Source organism: Mercenaria mercenaria, chromosome 7 (genome assembly GCF_021730395.1).
Source record: "Mercenaria mercenaria strain notata chromosome 7, MADL_Memer_1, whole genome shotgun sequence".
NCBI classification, from domain to species: Eukaryota; Metazoa; Mollusca; class Bivalvia; order Venerida; family Veneridae; genus Mercenaria; species Mercenaria mercenaria.
Genome location: NC_069367.1, coordinates 19,166,581 through 19,189,921, shown reverse-complemented (window position 1 = coordinate 19,189,921; position 23,341 = coordinate 19,166,581). Strand labels below are relative to the sequence as shown.

The 23,341-nt window shown below is 37.4% G+C and overlaps 1 protein-coding gene across 2 annotated transcripts in view; it reads right to left on the bottom strand.

Moving 5' to 3' along the window:
* LOC123554800 (GPALPP motifs-containing protein 1-like) overlaps positions 1-22,845 on the bottom strand; it is a 222,094-nt gene extending 199,249 nt beyond the window's left edge. The window contains exons 1-2 of one of the 2 annotated variants that reach the window (XM_053547711.1): positions 22,715-22,845; positions 18,862-19,262 (exon numbers count right to left, since the gene is read on the bottom strand). In XM_053547711.1, the coding sequence (XP_053403686.1) occupies positions 18,862-19,262; positions 22,715-22,757 (444 nt within the window). In that variant the 5' untranslated portion in view covers positions 22,758-22,845. Of the gene's footprint in view, positions 1-18,861; positions 19,263-22,489; positions 22,605-22,714 lie in introns of those variants that run through there. The other variant, XM_053547713.1, reaches the window with a different exon arrangement.
* Between the last annotated feature and the right edge of the window lie 496 nt (positions 22,846-23,341).

The following is a 23,341-nucleotide window of genomic DNA, read 5'->3' as shown; positions in this document are numbered from 1 at the left end:
ACATTTAAAAAACTAAAATATAATAAAATTATTTACCTACCTACCTACCCACTGTAAAAATACTGGGTCGGTAAAGGTCAAACAAACTTAATTTTAATTTAGGCCTAAATGAAGCTGCTATTGTGCAGACAAGGTCAAAATAGCCAATTCTGGCCTTTTCAGGGGCCATAACTCTGGTACCCATAATGGAATCAGGCCAGTTCAAGAAAGGAACCAAGATCTTATGGTGATACAAGTTGTGTGCCAGTTTGGTAAAAATCAAATCATAAATAAAGCTGCTATTGTGCAGACAAGGTCAAAATAGCTAATTTTGGCCCTTTCAGGGGCCATAACTCTGGAACCCATAATGGGATCTGGCCAGTTCAAGAAAGGAACCGTGATCTTATGGTGATACAAGTTGTGTGCAAGTTTGGTTAAAATAAAATCGTAAATGAAACCACTATCGTGCAGACAAGAAATTGTTGACGGACGCACGGACGGACGGACGGACTGACGACGGACGAAGGGTGATCACAAAAGCTCACCTTGTCACTATGTGACAGGTGAGCTAACAAAAGGGCCATGATGGCCCTATGTAGCTCACCAGAGTTGATCTGGCCTACTGGCCTAGTTTTTGACCACACATGACCCAGTGTCAAACTTGACCTAGATCATCAAGATAAACATTCTGACCAAGTTACATAAAGATTAGATTACAAATGTGGCCTCTAGATTGTTAACAAGTTTTTCCTTTGATTTGACCGGGTGACCGAGTTTTTGACCCCATATGACCCAGATTCGAACTTGACCTAGAGGTCACCAAGACAAACATTCTGGTCATGAGTTTCAAACTTAAAGTGTGGATCCTTGAGTGTTAACAAGATTTTCTTTTGATCTGGCCTACAGACCTAGTTTTTCACCCCACATGACCCAGTTTCAAACTTGATCTAGAGATTATCTCTACAAACATTCTGACTAAGTTCCATAAAAATTGGGTTACAACTGTGGCCTCTAGAGTGTTAACAATCTTTGGCTTTGATTTGACCGGGTGACCTAGTTTTTGATCCCACATGACCCAGATTTAAATCTGACCTAGAGGTTATCAAAAGAAACATTCTGACCAATTCCCATGAGTTTCAAACTTAAACCGTGGACTCTCGAGTGTTAACAAGATTTTCCTTTCATCTAGCCTACTGACCTAGTTTTTGACCCCACATGACCCAGTTTCAAACTTGACATAGTCAAAATGTTAAAGACTGGGTTACAACTGTGGCCTCTAGTGTTAACAAGCTTTTCCTTTGATTTGACCTGGTGACCTAGTTTTTGACCCCACATGACTTAAATTCGAACTTGACATAGAGGTCATTTAGACAAACTGTGATTCTGACCAATTCTCATGAGTTTCAAACTTAAACTGTGGACTCTAGCGTGTTAACAAGATTTCCCTTTCATCTGGCCTACTGAACTAGTTTTTGACCCCACATGACCTAGTTTCAAATCTGACCTAGAGATCATCTATACAAGCATTCTGACTAAGTTTCACAAAGATTGAGTTACAACTGTGGCCTCTAGAGTGTTAACAAGCTTTTCCTTTGATTTGACTAGGTGACCTAGTTTTTGACCCCATAATACTCAGATTCAAACTTGAGCTAGAGGTAATCAAGACAAACATTCTGACCAATTCTCATGAGTTTCAAACTTAAACTGTGGACTCTAACAGTATTAACAAGATTTTCCTTTCATCTGGCCTACTGACCTAGTTTTTGACCCCACAGACCCAGTTTTGAACATGACCTAGAGATCATCTATACAAACATTTTGACCAAGTTTCATAAAAATTGGGTCACAAATGTGGCCTCTAGAGGCACGACGATGGGTGCCGGACAATGACCGGTCACAATAGCTCACCTTGAGCACTTTGTGCTCTGGTGAGCTAAAAATATCAGTGCAAGAGTTATTGTCCTTGTGTCATATGACGTGAGTTATGATGTGGTACAACTATTTAAAGTTTGAACCAAATCTGTTTGGTAATAACAGAGATAAAATGAAAGTGCATCGAAACTTTAACCTGAAATTTTATGTAAAAAGGGGGATAACTCATAAAATACAGGTGTCAGAGTTATGGCCCTTATGCAAAATGATGTAAATGATGATGCTGAACAATTACTTTAAGATTGGGTGATGATGAAGAGTAACTATTTTAAGTTTGAAGCAAATCCATCAACAGAGCTCCAGATAAGCTGCGTATTTGCATATTTACGCAGAAAACCCAACTGAATTCATACAGTGCGCATACTGAAACGCAATTAAAATTCTGAATACCCAATTCATTACAAGAGGCTTACGATGTTCCTATATCGCTCACCTGTTAAACCTGGCCTTGGAATCATCAAGATAAACATTCTGACCAAGTTTCATGAAGATAGGGTCATAAATGTGGCCTCTAAAAGCTTTTCCTTGATTTTAGTGGTGACCAGTTTTTGACCCCACATGACCCAGTTTCAAACTTGGCCTAGGAATCATCAATAAACATTTTTACAAAGTTTCATGAAGATAATGTCATACATATGGCCTCTAGAATGTTAAAAAAACTTTTCCTTTGATATGAGCAGGTGACCTAGTTTTTGACCCCACATGATCCAGTTTCGAACTTGGCCTAAAGATCATTAGGACAAACATTGACCAAGTTTCATGAAGATAGAGTCATTAATGTGGCCTCTACAGTGTTAAAAAGCTTTTCCTTGGATTTGACAGGATTACCTAATTTTTGATCCTATATGATCCAGTTTTAAATTTGACAAAGAAATCCTCAAGATAAACATTCTGAACAAGTTTCATGAAGATAAGATCATAAATGTGGCCTCTAAATTGTTACCTAGCATTTCCTTTGATTTGAACTGGTGACCTAGTTTATGACTCCTACATGACCCAGTTTTTAACTTGGACTAGAGATCATCGAGATCTTATTGTGACTTAAGTTGTGTGTAAGTGTGGTCAAAATCAAATGTAAAATGTCACTTCTATCGTGTTCACAAGGTAAAAATTAACAAATTTTGACTCTTTCAGGGGTCAATCAGGGGCCTAACTCCAGAACCTATGATTGGATCTGATGGAAGCATCATGGATTCCAAGGTCTATATTCTTGTTAAAGATATTTTGCAAGTTTGTATCAAATCAAACCCTAAATGAAGTCTCTATATCCTTAGAACACCGGGCACATTTTTATGCGATCTCACCAGGCATATAATTATGTATGTTTTTGACAACAATTCCGGAAGTAAAGGAAATGAAAGTAGACATGCTAAACTTGAAAATGAAAGTCGCCTGGGGTCATGCACAGGTGTCATCCCATCAAAATGTATGCACGTTGACTTTTTTTTTTTGCTAATGAGGAGTCAATTTTCAGCATTTTCTAACAATTTGAAAATACCTGGGCTTTAGCACGACATGTCAGCTTTTCATCTACTGAAACATATTGGAGCAAGGGTACATAGGGATTTTTTGAATCCTCCAAATCACTCAAAAGGTCCTTTTTGATGTTGTCTGAAAGCTGCAGACCTAGACATTTCAGAAATATTTCCAAAATGAATTTTGTGTAATAAATGTTGATTTTACAGAAGTGTGAAAGGCCATCAGACGCTAATACATTTTATTATGTTACAGAAGTGGAAAGGATATACAGATTTCCTAAAATGGATTTTTATAGCTATTTTGTCTCAAACGTCTGTTTTAGTACAAACGTGTTAAAAAATGTCAAAAAAACTAATTTGTAGAAAAAAAATTTCCTAATACCCTTAGGACACCAGGCACATTTTTATGCAATCTCGCCAATTTTGACAACACAGAAAATGACATCACTCCACCTTCAGCTTTTTCCGGAAATTAAGAAAATAAAAGTAGACATGCTAAACTTGAAAATGAAAGTTGCCGCCTTTGCATTGCTCAATAGTCAGGGTTCATCCCATCAAAATGTATGCGCATGGACTTATTTTTATTTATTTATTTATTTATTTTTTTTTGCTAATGAGAAGTCAATTTTCGGCATTTTCTAACAATTTGAAAATACCTGGGCTTTAGCACGACATGTCAGCTTTTCATCTATGAAAACATATTTAAACTTGGAATAAACACAAATCCCACAGGAGTCAATTTTCAGCATTTTCTAACAATTTGAAAATACCTGGGCTTTAGCACGACATGTCAGCTTTTCATCTACTGAAACATATTTGAACTCAGAATAAACACAAATCCCACAGGAGTCCGTAACAGAGCAAAGGTACATAGGGATTTTTGGAACTTCGTCAAATTGCTCAAAAGGTCCTTTTTGATGTTGTCTGAAAGTGTCAGTATATGCATTGGATGTAAAATATTTCCGTATTTGAGAGCTGCAGACCTAGACATTTCAGAAATATTTTCAAAATGAATTTTGTGTAATAAATGTTGATTATATGGAAGTGTGAAAGGGCCATCAGACGCTAATACATTTTACAGGTGCAGAAAGGATATGGCTGCAAAAGTCAAAATAGCAAATTTTGGCCCTTAAAGGGGCCATAACTCTGGAACCCAAGAAGTGATCTGGCCAGGGAACTAAGATATTATGTAAATGCAAGTTATGTGCAAGTTTGATTCAAATCCATTGCAAAATGTGGTCTCTATCGTGTTCACAAGCCAAAATAGCAAATTTTGGCTCTTTAAGGGTCAATAACTCTGGAACCCATGGTCGGATCTGGCGAATTTTAGAAAGGAACTGAGATATTATGCCAATACAAGTTGTGTGCAAGTTTTATTAAAATCGATTGCAAAATGTGGTCTCTATCGTGTTCACAAGAAATTGTGGACGGACGACAGACAACTGACGACGGGCGATCACAAAAGCTCACCTTGTCACTATGTGACAGGTTAGCTAAATTATCGCTGGCATATCGCATTTTCCGTATTATAGAACGGGTATGAGACTAAATAATTTTACGCTAAACAACAGACTGGTTATATGTTATGGCAGAACAGGTAGCTAATTCATTGGAAAAAGCACAGGATCATTCAGTCTGATCGGTGTTATTTGCATGCATTGTAAACAAAAAATTACGCAGGTAAAATGACCATTTCTAGTACATGTACTGAAAGAGGTCGCAGAAAAAATTGTTGCAGCACAAACAAACAAAATAGAAGGATATTTTGTTGTTCAACAAAAACAGTTTATCTGTTTGTGGTAATATAGTGTCACCGATACTGGCCAACATCATCATGATCATACGGGAGAGCAGATATTGTGGTGAAAACATCGTTCGGGATAACTGTGGATGAATTGATCTCTGACCGCATTTAAAGTGAAACAACAGATCACAGACTGATCTTGGCGCCCACCAATGTGCCATTTTTGAGTATTCCAAATTTCAAGACTTACTGACTAGCTCAAGGTCAAATTTCATTTCCGTACACAACACTTTGCATGTGGTCCAAATTCGAAAGCTGTAGCTTGAGAAATGGTAAAGTAGGTCACTAGATCAATTTCAAGGACGAAATGTGAAAGTAGGTCACTAGGTCAAAATCAAGGTCAAATTACACTTCAGAACACAAATTTATGCATGTGGTCCAAATTTAAAGCCTGTACCTTCAAAAATGTGAAAGTAGGTCACTAGGTCAATGTCAAGGTCAAAGTTTGTTTCGGTACACAATGCTATGCATGTGGTCTAAATTTGAAGCCTGTAGCTACAGAAATGTGAAAGTAGGTCACTAGGTCAATCTTAAGGTCAAAGTTCATTTCGGTACACAAAACTATGCATGTGGTCCAAATTTAAAGGCTGTAGCTCGAGAAATGTGAAAGTAGGTCACTAGGTCAAAAGCAAGGTCAAATTTTATTTCAGAACACAGAACTATGCATGTGTTCCAAATTTGAAGCCTGTACCTTCAAAAATGTGAAAGTAGGTCACTAGGTCAATGTCAAGGTCAAAGTTTGTTTCGGTACACAATGCTATGCATGTGGTCTAAATTTGAAGCCTGTAGCTACAGAAATGTGAAAGTAGGTCACTAGGTCAATCTTAAGGTCAAAGTTCATTTCAGAACACAAAACATGCATGTGGTCCAAATTTGAAGCCTGTACCTTCAAAAATGTGAAAGTAGGTCACTAGGTCAAAGTCAAGGTCAAAGTTTTTTTCTGTGCTCAAAACTATGCAAGTGGTCCAAATTTGAAGGCTGTAGCTACAGAAATGTGAAAGTAGGTCACTAGGTCAAAATCAAGGTCAACTCATGTCAAGGTTCATCTTGCCACTCAAAACCATACATGTGGTCCAAATTTGAATGTTGTAGGTTATTGACAAGAAGATTTTAAAATCTTTTCCCTATATAAGTCTATATGAACCATGTGACCCCCCAGGGCGGGGCCATATTTGACTCTAGGGGGATAATTTGAACAAACTTGGTAGAGAACCACTAGATGATGCTACATTACAAATGCCAAAGCCCTAGGCTTTGTGGTTTGGACAAGAAAATTTTCAACGTTTTTTCCTATGTAAGTCTATGTAAACCATGTGACCCCCGGGGCGGAGCCATATTTGACCCTAGGGGGATAATTTGAACAATCTTAGTAGAAGACCACTAGATGATGTCATATACAAAATATCAAAGCCCTAGGCCCTGTGGTTTTGAATAAGAGGTTTTTCAAAGTTTTTCCCTATATAAGTCTATATAAACCATGTGACCCCCGGGGCGGGGCCATATTAGACCCCAAGGAAATATTTTGAATCATCTTGGTAGAGGACCACTAGATGATGCTTCATACCAAATATCAAAGCCCAAGGCTCTGTGGTTTTGGACAAGAAGATTTTCAAAGTTTTTCCCTATATAAATCTATGTAAATTATAGAAATAAACAAAGGGCCATAACTTACTAAAAAATTGTTGAACCAGTCTGATTTTCAGGGGGACACAACTAGGGTACCAATACATCATTCTGACAAAGTTTGGTCAAAATCCCCCAGGTAGTGTCTGAGGAGATGCGATAACGAGAAATTGTTAACGGACGGAAGGACGGACGGACTGACGGACGGACGGAAGGACGACAGACCACGGACGCAGAGTGATTTGAATAGCCCACCATCTGATGATGGTGGGCTAAAAATAATATGCTGGAACGAAAGTATCCCAGAAAACAAACGATTGGAGAAAAAAATATCCTTGGTTAGTTACACATAATTAGAACTATAAATTAAAATACACATGTTTACCTTGCTTACAGGCATGTAGAAAAATAGTCAAACCTGGCTAAGGATATATACTGTAACAGTATGCATGTTTCATCCAGTACAATTTAGCAAAAAAAAACAAGAGGGTCATGATTACCCTGGATTGCTCACCTGAGTAATATGAGCCACACTTTTCAAACATCAAACTGATGCTAAAATATTAAGAAAGTAGGTCAGTAGGTCACATTCATGGTCATTGAAAGTCAGTGTTAAGATTGGTGTGCAAAACTGTATAATTATTATATCATCCAAATTTCAAGGCTGTATCTTAAAAAACAAGAAAGTAGGTCACTAGGTCAAGGTCAAAGTCAAGTGACCCCTTATTACTTGGGGTTATAAATTAATTATAATTAAATAGTCTAGGAAATATGATCAAATAATTTTTTAAATATTTTTTCCTATATAACTCATTAGTGACCCCGGGGTAAGGCCTCTTTTCACCAGGTAGGAGCATAATTTGAACAATCTTGTTAGAGAACTACTAGGCAATGCCACAGACCAAATATCAAAGGCCTTGAACTTTCAGACAAGAAGATTTTTAAAGTTTTTTCCTATATAAGTCTATGTAAAACTTGGGAACCCCAGGGCAGGGCCTCTTTTCACCCTAGGGGCATAATTTGAACAATTTTGGTAGAGGACCACAGTTCATCACCTCAGTGCAAAAACTGGATAACTTCATTGACTTAAAAAAGGACTTACTCACTTTCTGCGCTAAGGTGACACACTTAAGGCAATGCAACACACCAAATATCAAAAGCCTAGCAGTTTCAGGCAAAAAGATTTTTAAAGTTTTTTCCTATATAAGTCTATGTAAAACTTGGGACACCCTGGGTGGGGCCTCTTTTCACCTCAGGGGCACAGGGCTCACACTGTCAGTCGCCATTATCGCCATTGGCGATTATTTTATTTAAATGGCAAATACTTTTTCATTTTGGCGACAGGAACTGGCGATTATTTTATTTAATAGCTACATAAATAATTATGCCAAGTGAGACAGTAACCCGCGGTCTGCTAGTGTAGAAAATCAATAGAGCGGACTGTTTATTACCTCGTGTATTCCAAACACGTGTCAACTATGCTGATAACATTGCCCAAGGCGGTATGATGCAGACGACAATTAAACCGATTATAACCGGAAGTTAATCTTACTTATCTAGCTATCAATCAGATTGAACTGGCAGGCTTCTTTTTTGGAACATTTTAAAACGCCAGCGCAAATTTTCTTCAACTCTGTATTCAGCAGACGACAATTAAACCAATTTGTACGGGCAGTTTCCTGATGAAAAATTAAATTGCCATCTATAGTTACCGCTAATTTAATTATCTTTAAAAACATATTATAAACTGACCTAACTGTCGACGGTTTCAAAATGTCTTTAATCAGGATCTAGGTTAGATATGTGTTTTTAATCTAAAATGAAATTGTTCGAAGCAAAAACAATTTTTTTTTTTAATTTTCAGAATTTGTAAAGAACGCGAATTTGTTGAAATATTACAGGCCAGATATTTTTAATAGTCTATTTTTTTTTTACCAAGACAATTCTGGCATTATAAATGTTTTTTGTTTTGCACATTAATTAAAAAAATATCGGAAAACCCAGTCCTGTTTCTATTTTTAGAAACATGGCCGATACGGGCAAACTAAAAAACAACATATAAATGTGCTTGCATACTGTAATTAGCGTAAGTAAAAACATTCTAAAACACTTAAAAATTAGTATTTATTGAATAAAGCATCAAAAACTTGTTGACAAAAAGCTGTAATTCAATAGTGTGCATAGATGCCAAATATCACCTATTTTCGCGACTTGATTGTTTTGTACTTTTCAAGCAATTTAAGTGCAGTTATGGTCAAAAGAATCATGAAAACACTTTTGTATAAAGAAAAAGTATAAACATGAATGATACTCAAAGAGTTGGTAAACTTTCCATTGTGTGCAACTGTGTCCTTATTGTATGTGCATGAATGGGGCTAATTGAGCCATTGCCCAGACCATAATGTCAGTCAATATCAACAATTTCAGCTGCCTTACACAAACTAACTATGTGTCCTGTAAATGCCTTCAAAATCCATCAGAATATAACATTTTAAACTGTTATAGTGGGACCCCACCACCAATATTAGGAGGTAATTTCCCTGAATCCCCGATTCCCACACCCCCTGTTGGGGCCTGCTACTTTTTAAAGTAATTAAGAAGATATATATGTTGAAATTTATCATTTTTATTTTTATAAAAATTGCACGCAAAGATACGCATCAATTTTGGCTATTAATTTTTCATAGGTTAAAAAGTTGGCTATTATTTTTTGGAGGCCAGTGTGAGCCCTGGGGGCATAATTTGAATAACCTTGGTAGAGGATCACTAGGCAATGCAACATACCAAAAATTGGAAATATGATCAAATAATTTTTGAAATATTTTTTCCTATATAACTCATGGGTGGGCCGGTGGTCTAGTGGTAACACGCTTGACTGTCAATCCAGAGGTCCGGGGTTCAAATCCCGATCCAGACACTGGAAATTCCTGAGATGCTCTTGAGTGTCTCCCACCTAACTTAGAGGCCTGTACTGGTTCTTCCAAGGAAAGACGGCTTCGCGTGTATCGGTGCTATACACGGGGCACGTTAAAGAACCAGACTGTCTATTCGCAAAGAGCTAGGCTAAGTTAGCCGGACAAGTCTGCATCTAAAAAGGACTTCTCTCTATCTGTTCTGGGGGCTTTATCTCACTCTGTCCCTGTGGTCAGATCACTCTGTGTCTGTACTAGTAGAGGATGAATTTCGCGCCATGTGGCTGCATTTGCTATACGTAAAGCGCCTCGGAACGTGTTTATTATGAAAAGGGCGCTATATAAATCTGGTATAATAATAATAATAAACAAGTGACCCCCGAGGCGAGGCCTCTTTTAACCCTAGGAGCATAATTTGAACAATCTTGTTACAGAACAACCAGGCAATGCTACATACCAAAAATCAAAAGCCTAGGCCTTGCAGTTTCAGACAAGAAGATTTTTAAAGTTTTTTCCTATATAAGTCTATGCAAAACTTGGGACCCCCGGGGCGGGGCCTTTTTTCACCCCAGGGTAATAATTTGAACAGTATTGGTAGACGACCAATAGGTAATGCTACATACCAAATATCTAAGGCCTATGTCTTGTGGTTTCAGACGAAGATTTTTAAAGTTTTTTTTCGGATTAAGTCTATGCAAAAATTGGGACCCCAGCGGCGGGGCCTCTTTTCACCCCAGGGGCATAATTTGAATAATCTTCATAGGGGACCATTAGATGATGTCACATGCCAAATATCAAGGCTCTATACTGTGAAATCATTATTATTCGTGGGGGATTAATTTTCATGGATTTCGTGGTTCAGCTCAACCATGAAATTAAGCCCAACGAATAAATTATGCCCACGATAATGTAAATTGTACTCAATGTCACCAAAAAGACACCATAGCTGTCCGATCTGATCCGTAGTTGTGTGCATGCAGCAGCACTGACCTGCAGCTTTCATGTAGTTTATGAAGGCTCCATCAACGATAAACATAGGTATGCGTTGGAACAAAACCGACTATTTCATTCAGACATTTACCCGTGGATTGTTTACGACATGCTCGTCAAAGTAAAAGTAGATACTAAAAACAGACGTCTGACGTAGCATCACGTGCCAACCGCCCTATGCTGCGGCTGTTATTTGATTTTTTCGGCCCTGCTCTGCTGTTTATATTTACTGACATGTAGTAAACTACTTAATATAAATTAATTGCTAGTTTTACGTCGATGCATTAATACCCAATTCACATTACACATTTCTCGGCAGAACATAACACATGCAAAAGTTCAACAGCTTATAATTTTAGATGCAGACGCGCATTCAACAACAGGCGTGTACGGAACTTTTTTTTAATGACTCTAAACCATTTATATTTTATCAATCGGGTGCAAAAACACATTTTTATCAACATTAATCGGTAAATCTATAATAGTTTTTTTTAATTTGCAATACAAAAACTAGTTCTTGTTCGAAACCCGGCCCAACCAAATGATCAATGTGATGAACTTTATATCTGTTTCGATTATGAATGCTTATTGTGCAAGACTATATCCCAAGTGCTACGGTTTTGACACTTTTTAATTGGCGCCGACTTTTCTTATTGAATATTTCACAGTTGCATTAAGTTTTGCAAATCATAGTGGAACAGGATATTGCAAAAATACTTCAGTTGATGATACAAGCATCAAATTTACAGGACAGTAACTACCTGACATGTGCTTTAACATAAGATCAAGGGCCACTTGAAATAATGTCATTTTCAAGATTGCCGCCGCAAAAACAAAATGGCCGCCATTTTGTATTTACTTTTCAGTACTTTATTTGAGGCAAGCATGTAATACATTAAAACGATAGCATTTTTATGCCCCCAGCATCTACTGATGCAGGAGGCATATAGTGATTGTCCTGTCCGTCTGTTCGTCCGTCCGTCCGTGCCCGCGAAATGATGGTTAAGTGACTACATAACGGTACTTTCTCTTTGATGTCATTCATTCCGTTCTGTTTATGTGACCTTTTTCTTTTTATTTGACTGATAGAACAATAGAGAGAACAATGGGGGTGTCACATAAAGACCTTTTCGTTAGAACGTCCGTCCGTCCGTCCATACGAGGTTAACCAAATGGGACTGTTTCGTCTTCCATCAATACCCCTTACTAGAATGACTTGATACTAATGAAAATGTAACCTGTGACCATTCCTCATCTTCAGACATCACCTGACCTCAGTTTTACCTTGACCTTGACCTCATTTTGGACTTAGGTTGCTTTATATGGGCCATCTCTTGGTTAACCAAATGGGACCGTTTCGTCTAGCATCAATACCCCTTACAAGAATGAATTGATACTAATAAAGATGTAAACTGTGACCACTCCTCATCTTCAAACATCACCTGACCTCAGTTTGACCTTGACCTCGTTTTGGACTTAGATGCACAAGAGATCACAGAGTGATCTTGGCGCCCACCAAGTGCCATTTTTGAGTGTTCCAAATTTCAAGACTTACTGACTAGCTCAAGGTCAAATTTCATTTCCGTACACAACACTGTGCATGTGGTCCAAATTCGAAAGCTGTAGCTCGAGAAATGTGAAAGTAGGTCACTAGATCAATCTTAAGGTCAAAGTTTAATTCGGTACACAAAACTATGCAAGTGGTCCGAATTTGAAGGCTTAGCTTGAGAAATGTGTAAGTAGGTCACTAGGTCAATATCAAGGGTCAAATTTCACTTCAGAACACAAATCTATGCATGTGGTCCAAATCTGAAGCCTGTACCTTCAAAAATGTGAAAGTAGGTCACTAGGTCAATGTCAAGGTCAAAGTTTGTTTCGGTACACAATCCTATGCAAGTGGTCTAAATTTGAGGCCTGTAGCTACAGAAATGTGAAAGTAGGTCACTAGGTCAATCTTAAGGTCAAAGTTCATTTCGGTACACAAAACTATGCATGTGGTCCAAATTTGAAGGCTGTAGCTTGAGAAATGTGAAAGTAGGTCACTAGGTCAAAATCAAGGTCAAGTTTTATTTCAGAATACAGAACTATGCATGCGGTCCAAATTTGAAGCTTGTACCTTCAAAAATGTGAAAGTAGGTCACTAGGTCAATGTAAAGGTCAAAGTTTGTTTCGGTACATAAAACCATGCATGTGGTCCAAATTTGAAGGCTGTAGCTTGAAAAATGAGAAAGTAGGTCACTGGGTCAAAATCAAGGTCAAATTTAATTTCGGAACACAAAACTATGCAAGTGGTCCAAATTTGAAGACTGTACCTTCAAAAATGTGAAAGTAGTTCACTAGGTCAAAACCAATGTCAAATTTCATTTTGAAACTCGGAACTATGCATATGGTCCAAATTTGATACCTGTACCTTCAAGAATGTGAGAGTAGGTCACTAGGTCAAAATCAAGGTCAAAGTTTTTTCAAGTGCACAAAACTATGCATGTGGTCCAAATTTGAAGGCTGTAGCTACAGAAATGTGAAAGTAGGTCACTAGGTCAAAATCAAGGTCAACTCATGTCAAGGTTCATCTTGCCACTCAAAAATATACATGTGGTCCAAATTTGAATGTTTTAGTTATTGACAAGAAGATTTTAAAAGCTTTTCCCTATATAAGTCTATATGAACCATGTGACCCACGGGGCGGGGCCATATTTGACCCTAGGGGGATAATTTGAACAAACTTGGTAGAGAACCACTAGATGATGCTACATTACAAGTATCAAAGCCCTAGGCTTTGTGGTTTGGACAAGAAGATTTTCAAAGTTTTTCCCTATATAAGTCTATGTAAACCATATGACCCCCAGGGTGGGGTCATATTTGACCCTAGGGGTATAATTTGAACAATCTTAGTTGAAGACCACTAGATGATGTCACATACAAAATATCAAAGCCCTAGGCCCTGTGGTTTTGGACAAGAGGTTTTTCAAAGTTTTTCCCTATATAAGTCTATTTAAACCATGTGACCCCCAGGGCGGGGCCATATTTGACCCCAGAGAAATAATTTGAATCATCTTAGTAGAGGACCACTAGATAATGCTTCATACCAAATATCAAAGCCCTAGGCTCTGTGGTTTTGGACAAAAGGTTTTCAAAGTTTTTCCCTATATAAATCTATGTAAATTATAGAAATAAACAAAGGGCCATAACTCACTCATAAATTGTTGAACCAATCTGATTTTCAGGGGGACACAACTAGGGTACCAATACATCATTCCGACAAAGTTTGGTCAAAATCCCCCCAGTAGTTTCTGAGAAGATGCGATAACGAGAAATTGTTAACGGACGGACGGACGGACGGACGGACGGAATGACGGACGGACGGACCACGGACGCAGAGTGATTTTAATAGCCCACCATCTGATGATGGTGGGCTAAAAATCTATCGACAAGGATGCCACTGGGGGGCATCAAGCGTTTATTGAACGCAGCTCCTTGGTTTTATTTATATACTTTCGTTTCAGTTTAGAACAGAATATCAATCTGTAGTATTCATATTCTTTTAATTTGTAATCAATTTTGTATGACTAAGCTCATGGCTTAGACATCTCAACACTTAAGTTTTTATAACTTGCAGTTTTGTTTTCGAACAATGGTTAAATCTGAAGCACACCAACCAATATATATACATTACACTCAGATTACATTCAATGCAATAAATTAACATCGTTAGAAAATGCGTCTTATAAATCACGTGGGGATAAAGAAATAGGACAGTGTGAGCACTTGTACAGCCAATCGCAACATTTTCTTATAATGCAAACCTTAAGAAACTATCTCTGTTGATTTACTATACCCATGAAACTATACACATCGGAAATCGGGTTCTAACCGAAACAAAAAAAATATGCATATACTGCATTTAGTCATTTTCTTAACAGTTGCACATCAAATTGCTGTGCATAACAGACCTAAGCAGTGGCACTTGCAATTTCCAGTACAGGAAGTCCTTTTGCAAACACACTTTTGAAGGCCCTGGAAGCATTCAGCTTTAACCGTCAATTCCATCCGATAAGGGATCCACACATTGTTCTGCTTCAGCCATCCCCAGTTTGACGGAGGCGGCAGTTGCTGCATGGTAACGGCTGCTTTACCCCAGACATGGCTTGCCTGAAAAATTGCTCGCTTGATGAATTGTTTCAGAGCACCTTTTGTTGGTGGAATCGCATTATACGCTCTTTGTTTCCGGGCAAACAAATCAAGTCGAGCTTCATCCATCTTGCATGTCGTGCTTGATCGAGCATACAATATAACTAATGTATCCATTTCCTACTCAGTTATTGTGTATTTGGCAACACTGAGACTATGAAATACTTTGAACTGTAGCTGTTTCACAAACATTCCATTCCTGCCATGCAGATTTCTTGCCCTTGCAGAAACAGTGTCGCAACGGGTAAAAGCAAGAAACAATGGCAATGCCTTTGAGTGAGGAACAAGTAAGCAAGCCACAAAACATCAATACACTGCCATAGCAAGAACTAACTAATAATTGTAATTGTTCGGTTTCCTGTCAATGAGGCATGCTTTGCATGAACAAATATACGATTATCGGCTTCTTTGTGATTACATGGAGCAAGCGCATTTCTGTTTATATATAAATTGCAAATAATATCGGCACCTTTTATTGCTATGATCATTTTATTGGTTTGCACAGTTATCATAATACCCTGAGATATCTAGGGGCTATTCTGGATACCAGTCCGTCCGTCTGTATACGAAATTTGTGTGCGCTATTTCTCAGCAATTATTTGCCAGTCTTCAATCAAACCTTGTAGTTATTATCAGTACAAAGCCAAGTTGCGCATGTGCGAAGTGGGTTCCATTTGGATGATTTTTCACTTAGTTATGGCCCTTTATTTTTCTTTCTTTATTTGTATATGGAAAACTTTTGTCCGCGCTATTTCTCGGTCATCATATGCGAGACTTTTATCAATCCTTGCAATTATCATTGGTACCAAGTGAAGTTGTACATGTGCAAAGCATGTTCCATTTGAATTATTTTTCACATAGTTATAGCTCTTTATTATTTTTTTCTATAAATGTATATGGAAAAAAAATGTCCGCGCTACTTATCAGTCATTGTATGCCAGACTTTTATCACACCTTGTAATTACTATTATCATTGGTACCAAGTGTAGTCATGCATGTGCAAGACACGTTCCTTTTGAATGATTTTTGACCAAGTTGTGGCCCTTTATTTGTTTCAAATACGAACAGAGTTACATTGGATTTTTTAACATACTTTATATGTTAAGTATAACTAGTTGATGACCCTTGGTGATATAATAAAATAAAAAAGTGGAAACTCACAGGTCTCCAAACACGACATAAACGAAAATGTTGCAGGCTTGATTTGATTTGTGGTTATGGAGCCTGCATATCACAGAAACTGCCAAAAAGACAAGATTAAAAAGCAGATTACATGGTCCTTGTCCATGACCTTGACCTACTGACTTAATTTCTTTTTTTTTTTAAGATATTGCCATAAAATTCGAACCACTTGTACAGTTTTGAACAAACATTTCAAAACTGACTTTCAGTGACCTTATTCTTGACCTACTTTCTTCTTTTTAAGGTACAGCAGTGAAGTTTGGAGATCTTATACAGTTTTGCACACCATTTTTTGTGCGTCTTTGTACACTTTCTCCCTGTACAATATACAAAGCAATGTATCATATTTTAAATAACCATGTTCCTCTGACAATAAGCTGATGTTTGGGGGTATTCATCACCATTAGTGATACGTCTTGTTTTATCCGCACGAAAACTAAGTAGTTTAGCTTTAATTTCAACGCATCTAAAAAAGCTATTCCATAGTTTAGGAGGTCTTCTATTAAACTCTTTTCAACATTATCAAGAGTTTGAAATAGAACATAAACAAAAGCACAGATACTTAAACTTACAATGATATATTCAAATTTGGTATCTGTTAATACAAAGTATGTACTATTATAATTTAAAGGCCAAGGGACTATCCTTTTACCGCCTTCAATATATATTTTAACATTTTGCTGTATGGGATACGACTTGTTTTGATTTTTTTTATACATACACGTATTGAAGTTGTCACTGAACCCCATGCTGAGTTACATGGCATTATGAACTATATCAGTGTGCCCTTGTAGTGTTTGTAGTTCATTACACATATCATTTAATTAAAGATTTTGTTTCAGCTGATAAGCAATGGTTCTGTTAATACAAAGTATGTACTATTATAATTTAAAGGCCAAGGGACTATCCTTTTACCGCCTTCAATATATATTTTAACATTTTGCTGTATGGGATACGACTTGTTTTGATTTTTTCTTATACATACACGTATTGAAGTTGTCACTGAACCCCATGCTGAGTTACATGACATTATGAACTATATCAGTGTGCCCTTGAAGTGTTTGTAGTTCATTACACGTATCATTTAATTAAAGATTTTGTTTCAGCTGATAAGCAATGGTTCAGTATTGCCATGATTTTGAGACTGTTTCTCAGTGAAACAAAGCAAGAAACGAAGGATAGAACAGAGAAGAGATTTAAAAGAAGAGACGTCCATATAAACCATATTAGCTTATTTCAGGCCAATATCAAATTCATAATAATATGCTTTCAGGTTTATCTGGGACCAGGATCTAATCAATAGTCGATGGTTATAGCACTGAAATTAGAAAACTCAAACTTGGCCGTGATAAGAACGTTATCTAAAAGTCTGGCGGTCATTTTAAAAATGGCGACCTTCTTAAATGGGTCGGTATTTGGAAAAGGCAACATTAGAAATAAAACTATTAGCTTATGGCAACAAACTGATAGGGAAAAACATGTTATATCCCAATAAATATGATATTTTAAAAACTTACAGATCCTGATTATATGAAAAATGCCTCAATTCTGGCAGCCATTTTGAAATTCGGAGGCCATCTTGAAAATGGATGATTTTTAGGTGGCCCTCGATCATTTTTGAATCTGGACCATATGATGAACATTTAGTGTAAATTTCATACTTGTATCATCAAGTGAAGTATTTCCTTAGATTTTCTCACTAAGCTGCTCCACTATCAGGGGTCATATAATTATAGATAACGCAGTCGTTAATTGGCACATGTTCACTCGCTAATCTCCCGCGGCGTAGATTGCAAATTCGGTAACCATGGTAGTGCTGTCTGACATGTGTAGGTTTCACATGTTAGAACAAAATGATATACTAGATCTATTCCTGTTGAAATTATGAGAATTTTTTTTTTCAAAAATTGAAAATCCACAAATTTACGTCCCCATAAAACAGCCGTTTTGGCCAAAACCACGAAATTTTGTGCCGACAAAATTAAATGATTTCACAGTACCTTGCGGTTTTGGACAAGAAGATTTTTTAAGTTTTTCCTTTTGGTTGCCACCAGAGTTCTGTGTGGAATTCAATTCTTTGGACAACTTTGGAAGGGGACCACCCGAGAAACATCCAGGCCATGTTTCATCAACTTCCACCAAATGGTTTCAGAGATGTTGTTTAAGGAAAGTGTGGATGGATGGACGGACAGACGGATGCCAGATGGTAAGCGATCACAATAGCTCACCCCGAGCACTTTTTGATCAGGTGAACTAAAAAAATACTTAATTGTTTGGGCGAGGTTGGTGAAATACCCAATTGGTTTTAACAAACACCCAATTACTTTTGAAAAACCTTGGTAATAATATTGTTTTTACCCAATTCAGGTCTCCAATACCCAGTTCAGACAAAAAGTGTCGGGTAAATACCCAAAAGCTTATCTGGGTAAGTACCCAAAAGCCTATCTGGGTAAATACCCAAAAGCCTATCTGGGTAAATACCCAAAAGCTTATCTGGGTAAATACCCAAAAGCCTATCTGGGTAAATACCCAAAAGCTTATCTGGGTAAATACCCAAAAGCCTATCTGGGTAAATACCCAAAAGCCTATCTGGGTAAATACCCAAAAGCCTATCTGGGTAAATACCCAAAAGCCTATCTGGAGCTCTGCATCAAGTAACAACAGAGATAAAGAGAAAGTGCATCAAACCTTTAACCAAGGTGCAGACACCTGATCAAGTAGTACAGCTTCAAACATTCATTCATGATGTGGCCTATTAATCTAAAATATTTACCGTTGAACTAGACATTAGCTTTTCTTTCATTTTCAAGGACCTGGACTCAACCTCTGCTGATAGATCTTGTTCCAAGGCCTGTAGACCTGCACTAGGACCTATCATATCATCATCACTTTCTTCAGTTTTATTTTCACTTTTAACACATTCAAAACTATGAGGAAAAGAGGGGTGTTGACCTCTTTCTGATGATGATACTGAATCAGCATCTGAGTCTGAGCTGTATATTGGAGGTAAAACAGGACCTATAACTTGTGTCAGCTCTTTAGTTGTTGGCAGGACAGGGCCTATACTGTCTTTGTTGGAAACTGCTTTACTCTTAGCTGAAGACTTTGGTAAGGCTGGTCCATACTGGCCATCATCCAAAGAATTGTCATCCAATGTATAACTTTGCTGCATACCTGAAAACAAGAGGGATATGACGGCTCTAGTTTCTCACCTCAGTTACACCACTTGCCTGAACAGTTTTTTGTAAATGGTATGCAAGGAAAGTATCTATAAACAAGAGGACCATGATGGTCCTGAATCGCTCACCTATCCCCACATGACCCAGTGTTGAACTGAGTATGAAGTCATTATTTCTATTATTTGACAAAGTGACCTAGTTTTTGAGCACATGTGACCTAGATATCATCAAGATAAAAAATTCTGACCAATTTTCATTAAGATCCATTGAAAAATATGACCTCTAGAGAGGTCACAAGGTTTTTCTATTTTTAGACCTACTGACCTAGTTATTGACCGCACGTGACCCAGTTTTGAACTTGACCTAGATATCATCAAGGTGAACATTCTGACCAAATTTCATAAAGATCCCATGAAAAATATGGCCTCTAGAGAGGTCACAAAGTTTTTCTATTTTCAGACCTACTGACCTAGTTTTTGACCGCACGTGACCCAGTTTCAAACTAACCTAGATATCATCAAGCTGAACATTCTGACCAATTTTCATGAAGATCCATTGAGAAATATGGCCTCTAGAGAGGTCACAAGGTTTTACTATTTTTAGACCTACTGACCTAGTTTTTGACCCTACGTGACCCAGTTTCGACCTTGACCTAGATATCATCAAGGTGAACATTCTGACCAATTTTCATGAAGATCCATTGAGAAATATGGCCTCTAGAGAGGTCACAAGGTTTTTCTATTTTTAGACCTACTGACCTAGTTTTTGACCCCACGTGACCTAGTTTGGAACTTGACCTAGATATCATCAAGATGAACATTCTGACCAATCTTGTGAAATATATGGCCTCTAGAGAGGTCACAAGGTTTTTCTATTTTTAGACCTACTGACCTAGATTTTTACCCCACGTGTCCCAGTTTCGAACTTGACCTAGATATCATCAAGGTGAACATTCTGACAAATTTTCATGAAGATCTTGTGAAATATATGGCCTCTAGAGAGGTCACAAGGTTTTTCTATTTTTAGACCAACTGACCTAGTTTTTGACCGCACGTGACCCAGTTTCGAACTTGACCTAGATATCATCAAGGTGAACATTCTGACCAACTTTCATAAAGATCCCATGAAAAATGTGACCTCTAGAGTGGTCACAAGCAAAAGTTTACGCACGCACGGACGACGGACGCTGCGTGATCACAAAAGCTCACCTTGTCACTTTGTGACAGGTGAGCTAAAAAAATTGGAAAAATTTATATTTTCTGACAAGAATATTATATGGGAGGGTCATGATGACCCTATATCACTCACCTGTTAAACCTGGCCTTGGAATCATCAAGATCAACATTCTGACCAAGTTTCATGAAGATACGGTCATAAATTTGGCCTCTACAGTGTAAATAAGCTTTTCCTTTGACTTGAGTGGTGACCTAGTTTTTGAACCCACATGACCCAGTTTCGAACTTGGCCTAGGAATCATCAAAATAAACATTCTTACCAAGGTTCATGAAGACAGGGTCATAAATATGGTCTCTAGAGTGTTAACAAGCTTTTCTTTTGATTTGACCGGGTGACCTAGTTTCGAACTTGGCACAGGAATCATCAAGATAAACATTCTGACCAAGTTTTATGAAGACAGGGTCAAAAATGTGGCATCTAGGTGTTAACAAGCTTTTCCTTTGATTTGACCTGGCGACCTCGTTTCTGACCCAACATGACCCAGTTTCTACCTCGGCCTAGAGATCATCAAGATAAACATTCTGTGCAAGTTTGTATCAAATCAAAGTATAGATGAAACCTCCATATGGCTGAAAGGGCCAAAATAGAACATTTTAGTATGTTAAAGGGACTGTAACTTTAAAACCCATAATGGAATCTAGCCAGTTTTCGAAAAGAACCAAGATCTTATTGTGACTTAAGTTGTGTGTATTTTTTATTAAAGTGTGGTTAAAATCAAATGTAAAATGTCATTTCTATCGTGTTCGCAAAGCAAAACTTAACAAATTTTGGCTCTTTCAGAGGTCAATCCGCAATCTATGACTGGATCTGACAGATTAATCATGGAATCCAAGATCTATTGTTTAAGAAGTAATATATCTCATTAATTTTAATGATTTGTCGCTGAATAAAATCATTGTTTGGAGTGCAGATGCGAAGGAATTATATCATGAAGGCGCAGTAAAAGCTTAACCAAATCGGGATGCAGATGCGGACGCCGACGCATAGGCAAGTCCAATAGCTCTTCCTATTCTTTGAATAAAAATCTGATATACTATGATGGAGAAAAAATCCCTTTTCCAATTTTCATTCAATATAATTATGTATTCACTAAAGTTTATGACACCTGTTATTAGATCTTACACAACCAAATTTAGATTAAAGGTTTTGATTTAATTAAATTTGGTGCTGATTAATAAATCAGCTTTGACACCATAACATATACTAACCTGGCATTTTGAAACATTTTTGTAGTGCCAGGCTTCAAAATAGAACGAGGACAGTGAAAATACATTTGAATGGAGAAACCCAAACACTTACGTTATAGGAGCTTAAATTTATTGCATGTTCTAATTTTCTCCAAGCCAGTTACAAATCAAAACATACTAACTGCAGTTACTGTGTCGCATATACGAATCTATTTGTTCCGACGATCTTTGTTACATATCACGTCTGGAACCTAGAGCTGAAGCAATTATTGCAACATTTCAAATCATTTGCATTTAAGTTATACTGCCAGAAGTGTTACTTTAATTTATCATATTTCGATTTTTTTTTCAAAAATACGTTTAAAAAAGGGGGGCCGAAAAAGGGAGACGAAGTGACCAATTTGAAATCGCCGAGGGGGACGAAATGACCAAATCAGCGATGAGTTGACTGGGGGACAAGTAGACTAGAGGACGAGTTCACTGTAAATCTTCTAATCGTTTTGACATTAATGATTTTGGCAAACTTTCGTTTTATCAACTGAAACGTAGTAATCTATTCGAGAGGATTAAAAATATACTTTGGTATGCCAGACGGCTAGAACGCAGGCTAGGCGTCCGGTTACATGAGACGGCTAGAACGCAGGTTAGGCGTCCGGTTACATGAGACGGCTAGAACGCAGGCTAGGCGTCAGGTTACCTGAGACGGCTAGACACTTCCCTTTTGGTCACAAGAAAAACTTCCTGAAAACATGGTAGATCTACTGCTACATAAAAAGAATTTATATAAATTTCCAAGTACCAAAACTGAGTGAAAGTGGGTTTCTAACTCGTTTTGTTCCACTGTAAACAATGAAAAAGTCGCTACTGATAAACTTGGCTTCAAGCCTTGTAAAGTCTAAAGATCTTGATTAAGTTGATGGCCGAAAATAGGTGGTGGTCGGAAATAGGTTGTTTAGGGATAATTCCTGTGGTTATTGCTAATTTAGATCTTTTTTTTTTTTCGTTTGTAAATTTTATGCAATACCTGGCGGCAAAGCAGGTCCAGAAACATCATCTGAATCTGACATTATTTTATTACCGTGACTGATACGTTACTAATATATACTGCAGTATAGGCTGAACACCACTAAATCCAGCTGTTCTTTATTTCATATAAAATCCACTCACTTCATAACGGTGTTTCGACATTTTCTAGCATATCAGATTTTCAGAGACTTATATTCCCATAAAGAACTAGATCGCTACTTTAGAAAAACAAAAAGAAAAGGGGGTGTTAACTTTTATATAAGAAAACTACAGTTCGTTAAATACAACCCGCTGAATTTACTACTTTTCGCTTCTTTCAATTACTCTTTTCGTGACATTAAATTCTTACGCCGCCATTTTTATCTAGCATGCGATAGGAACATGCCGATTTCATTAGAATGCAAAGTGATACATACTGAAACGCGGTAGGGTAAAAGTAAGCACGTTGCTGCCGAGAAAATGCACTAGGAAAGGAAAAAAGATTAGTACTATTTATATTTGGACTACTTGTGATAGACCTGCGGAGGCTTACATTCTATTTGGTAGTGATCAGCCAGTATAGTCTGGATTACCTTAAGAGCTTAACATGATCGGAAAGGGCCTGTTATATGTTTATTATTGGAAA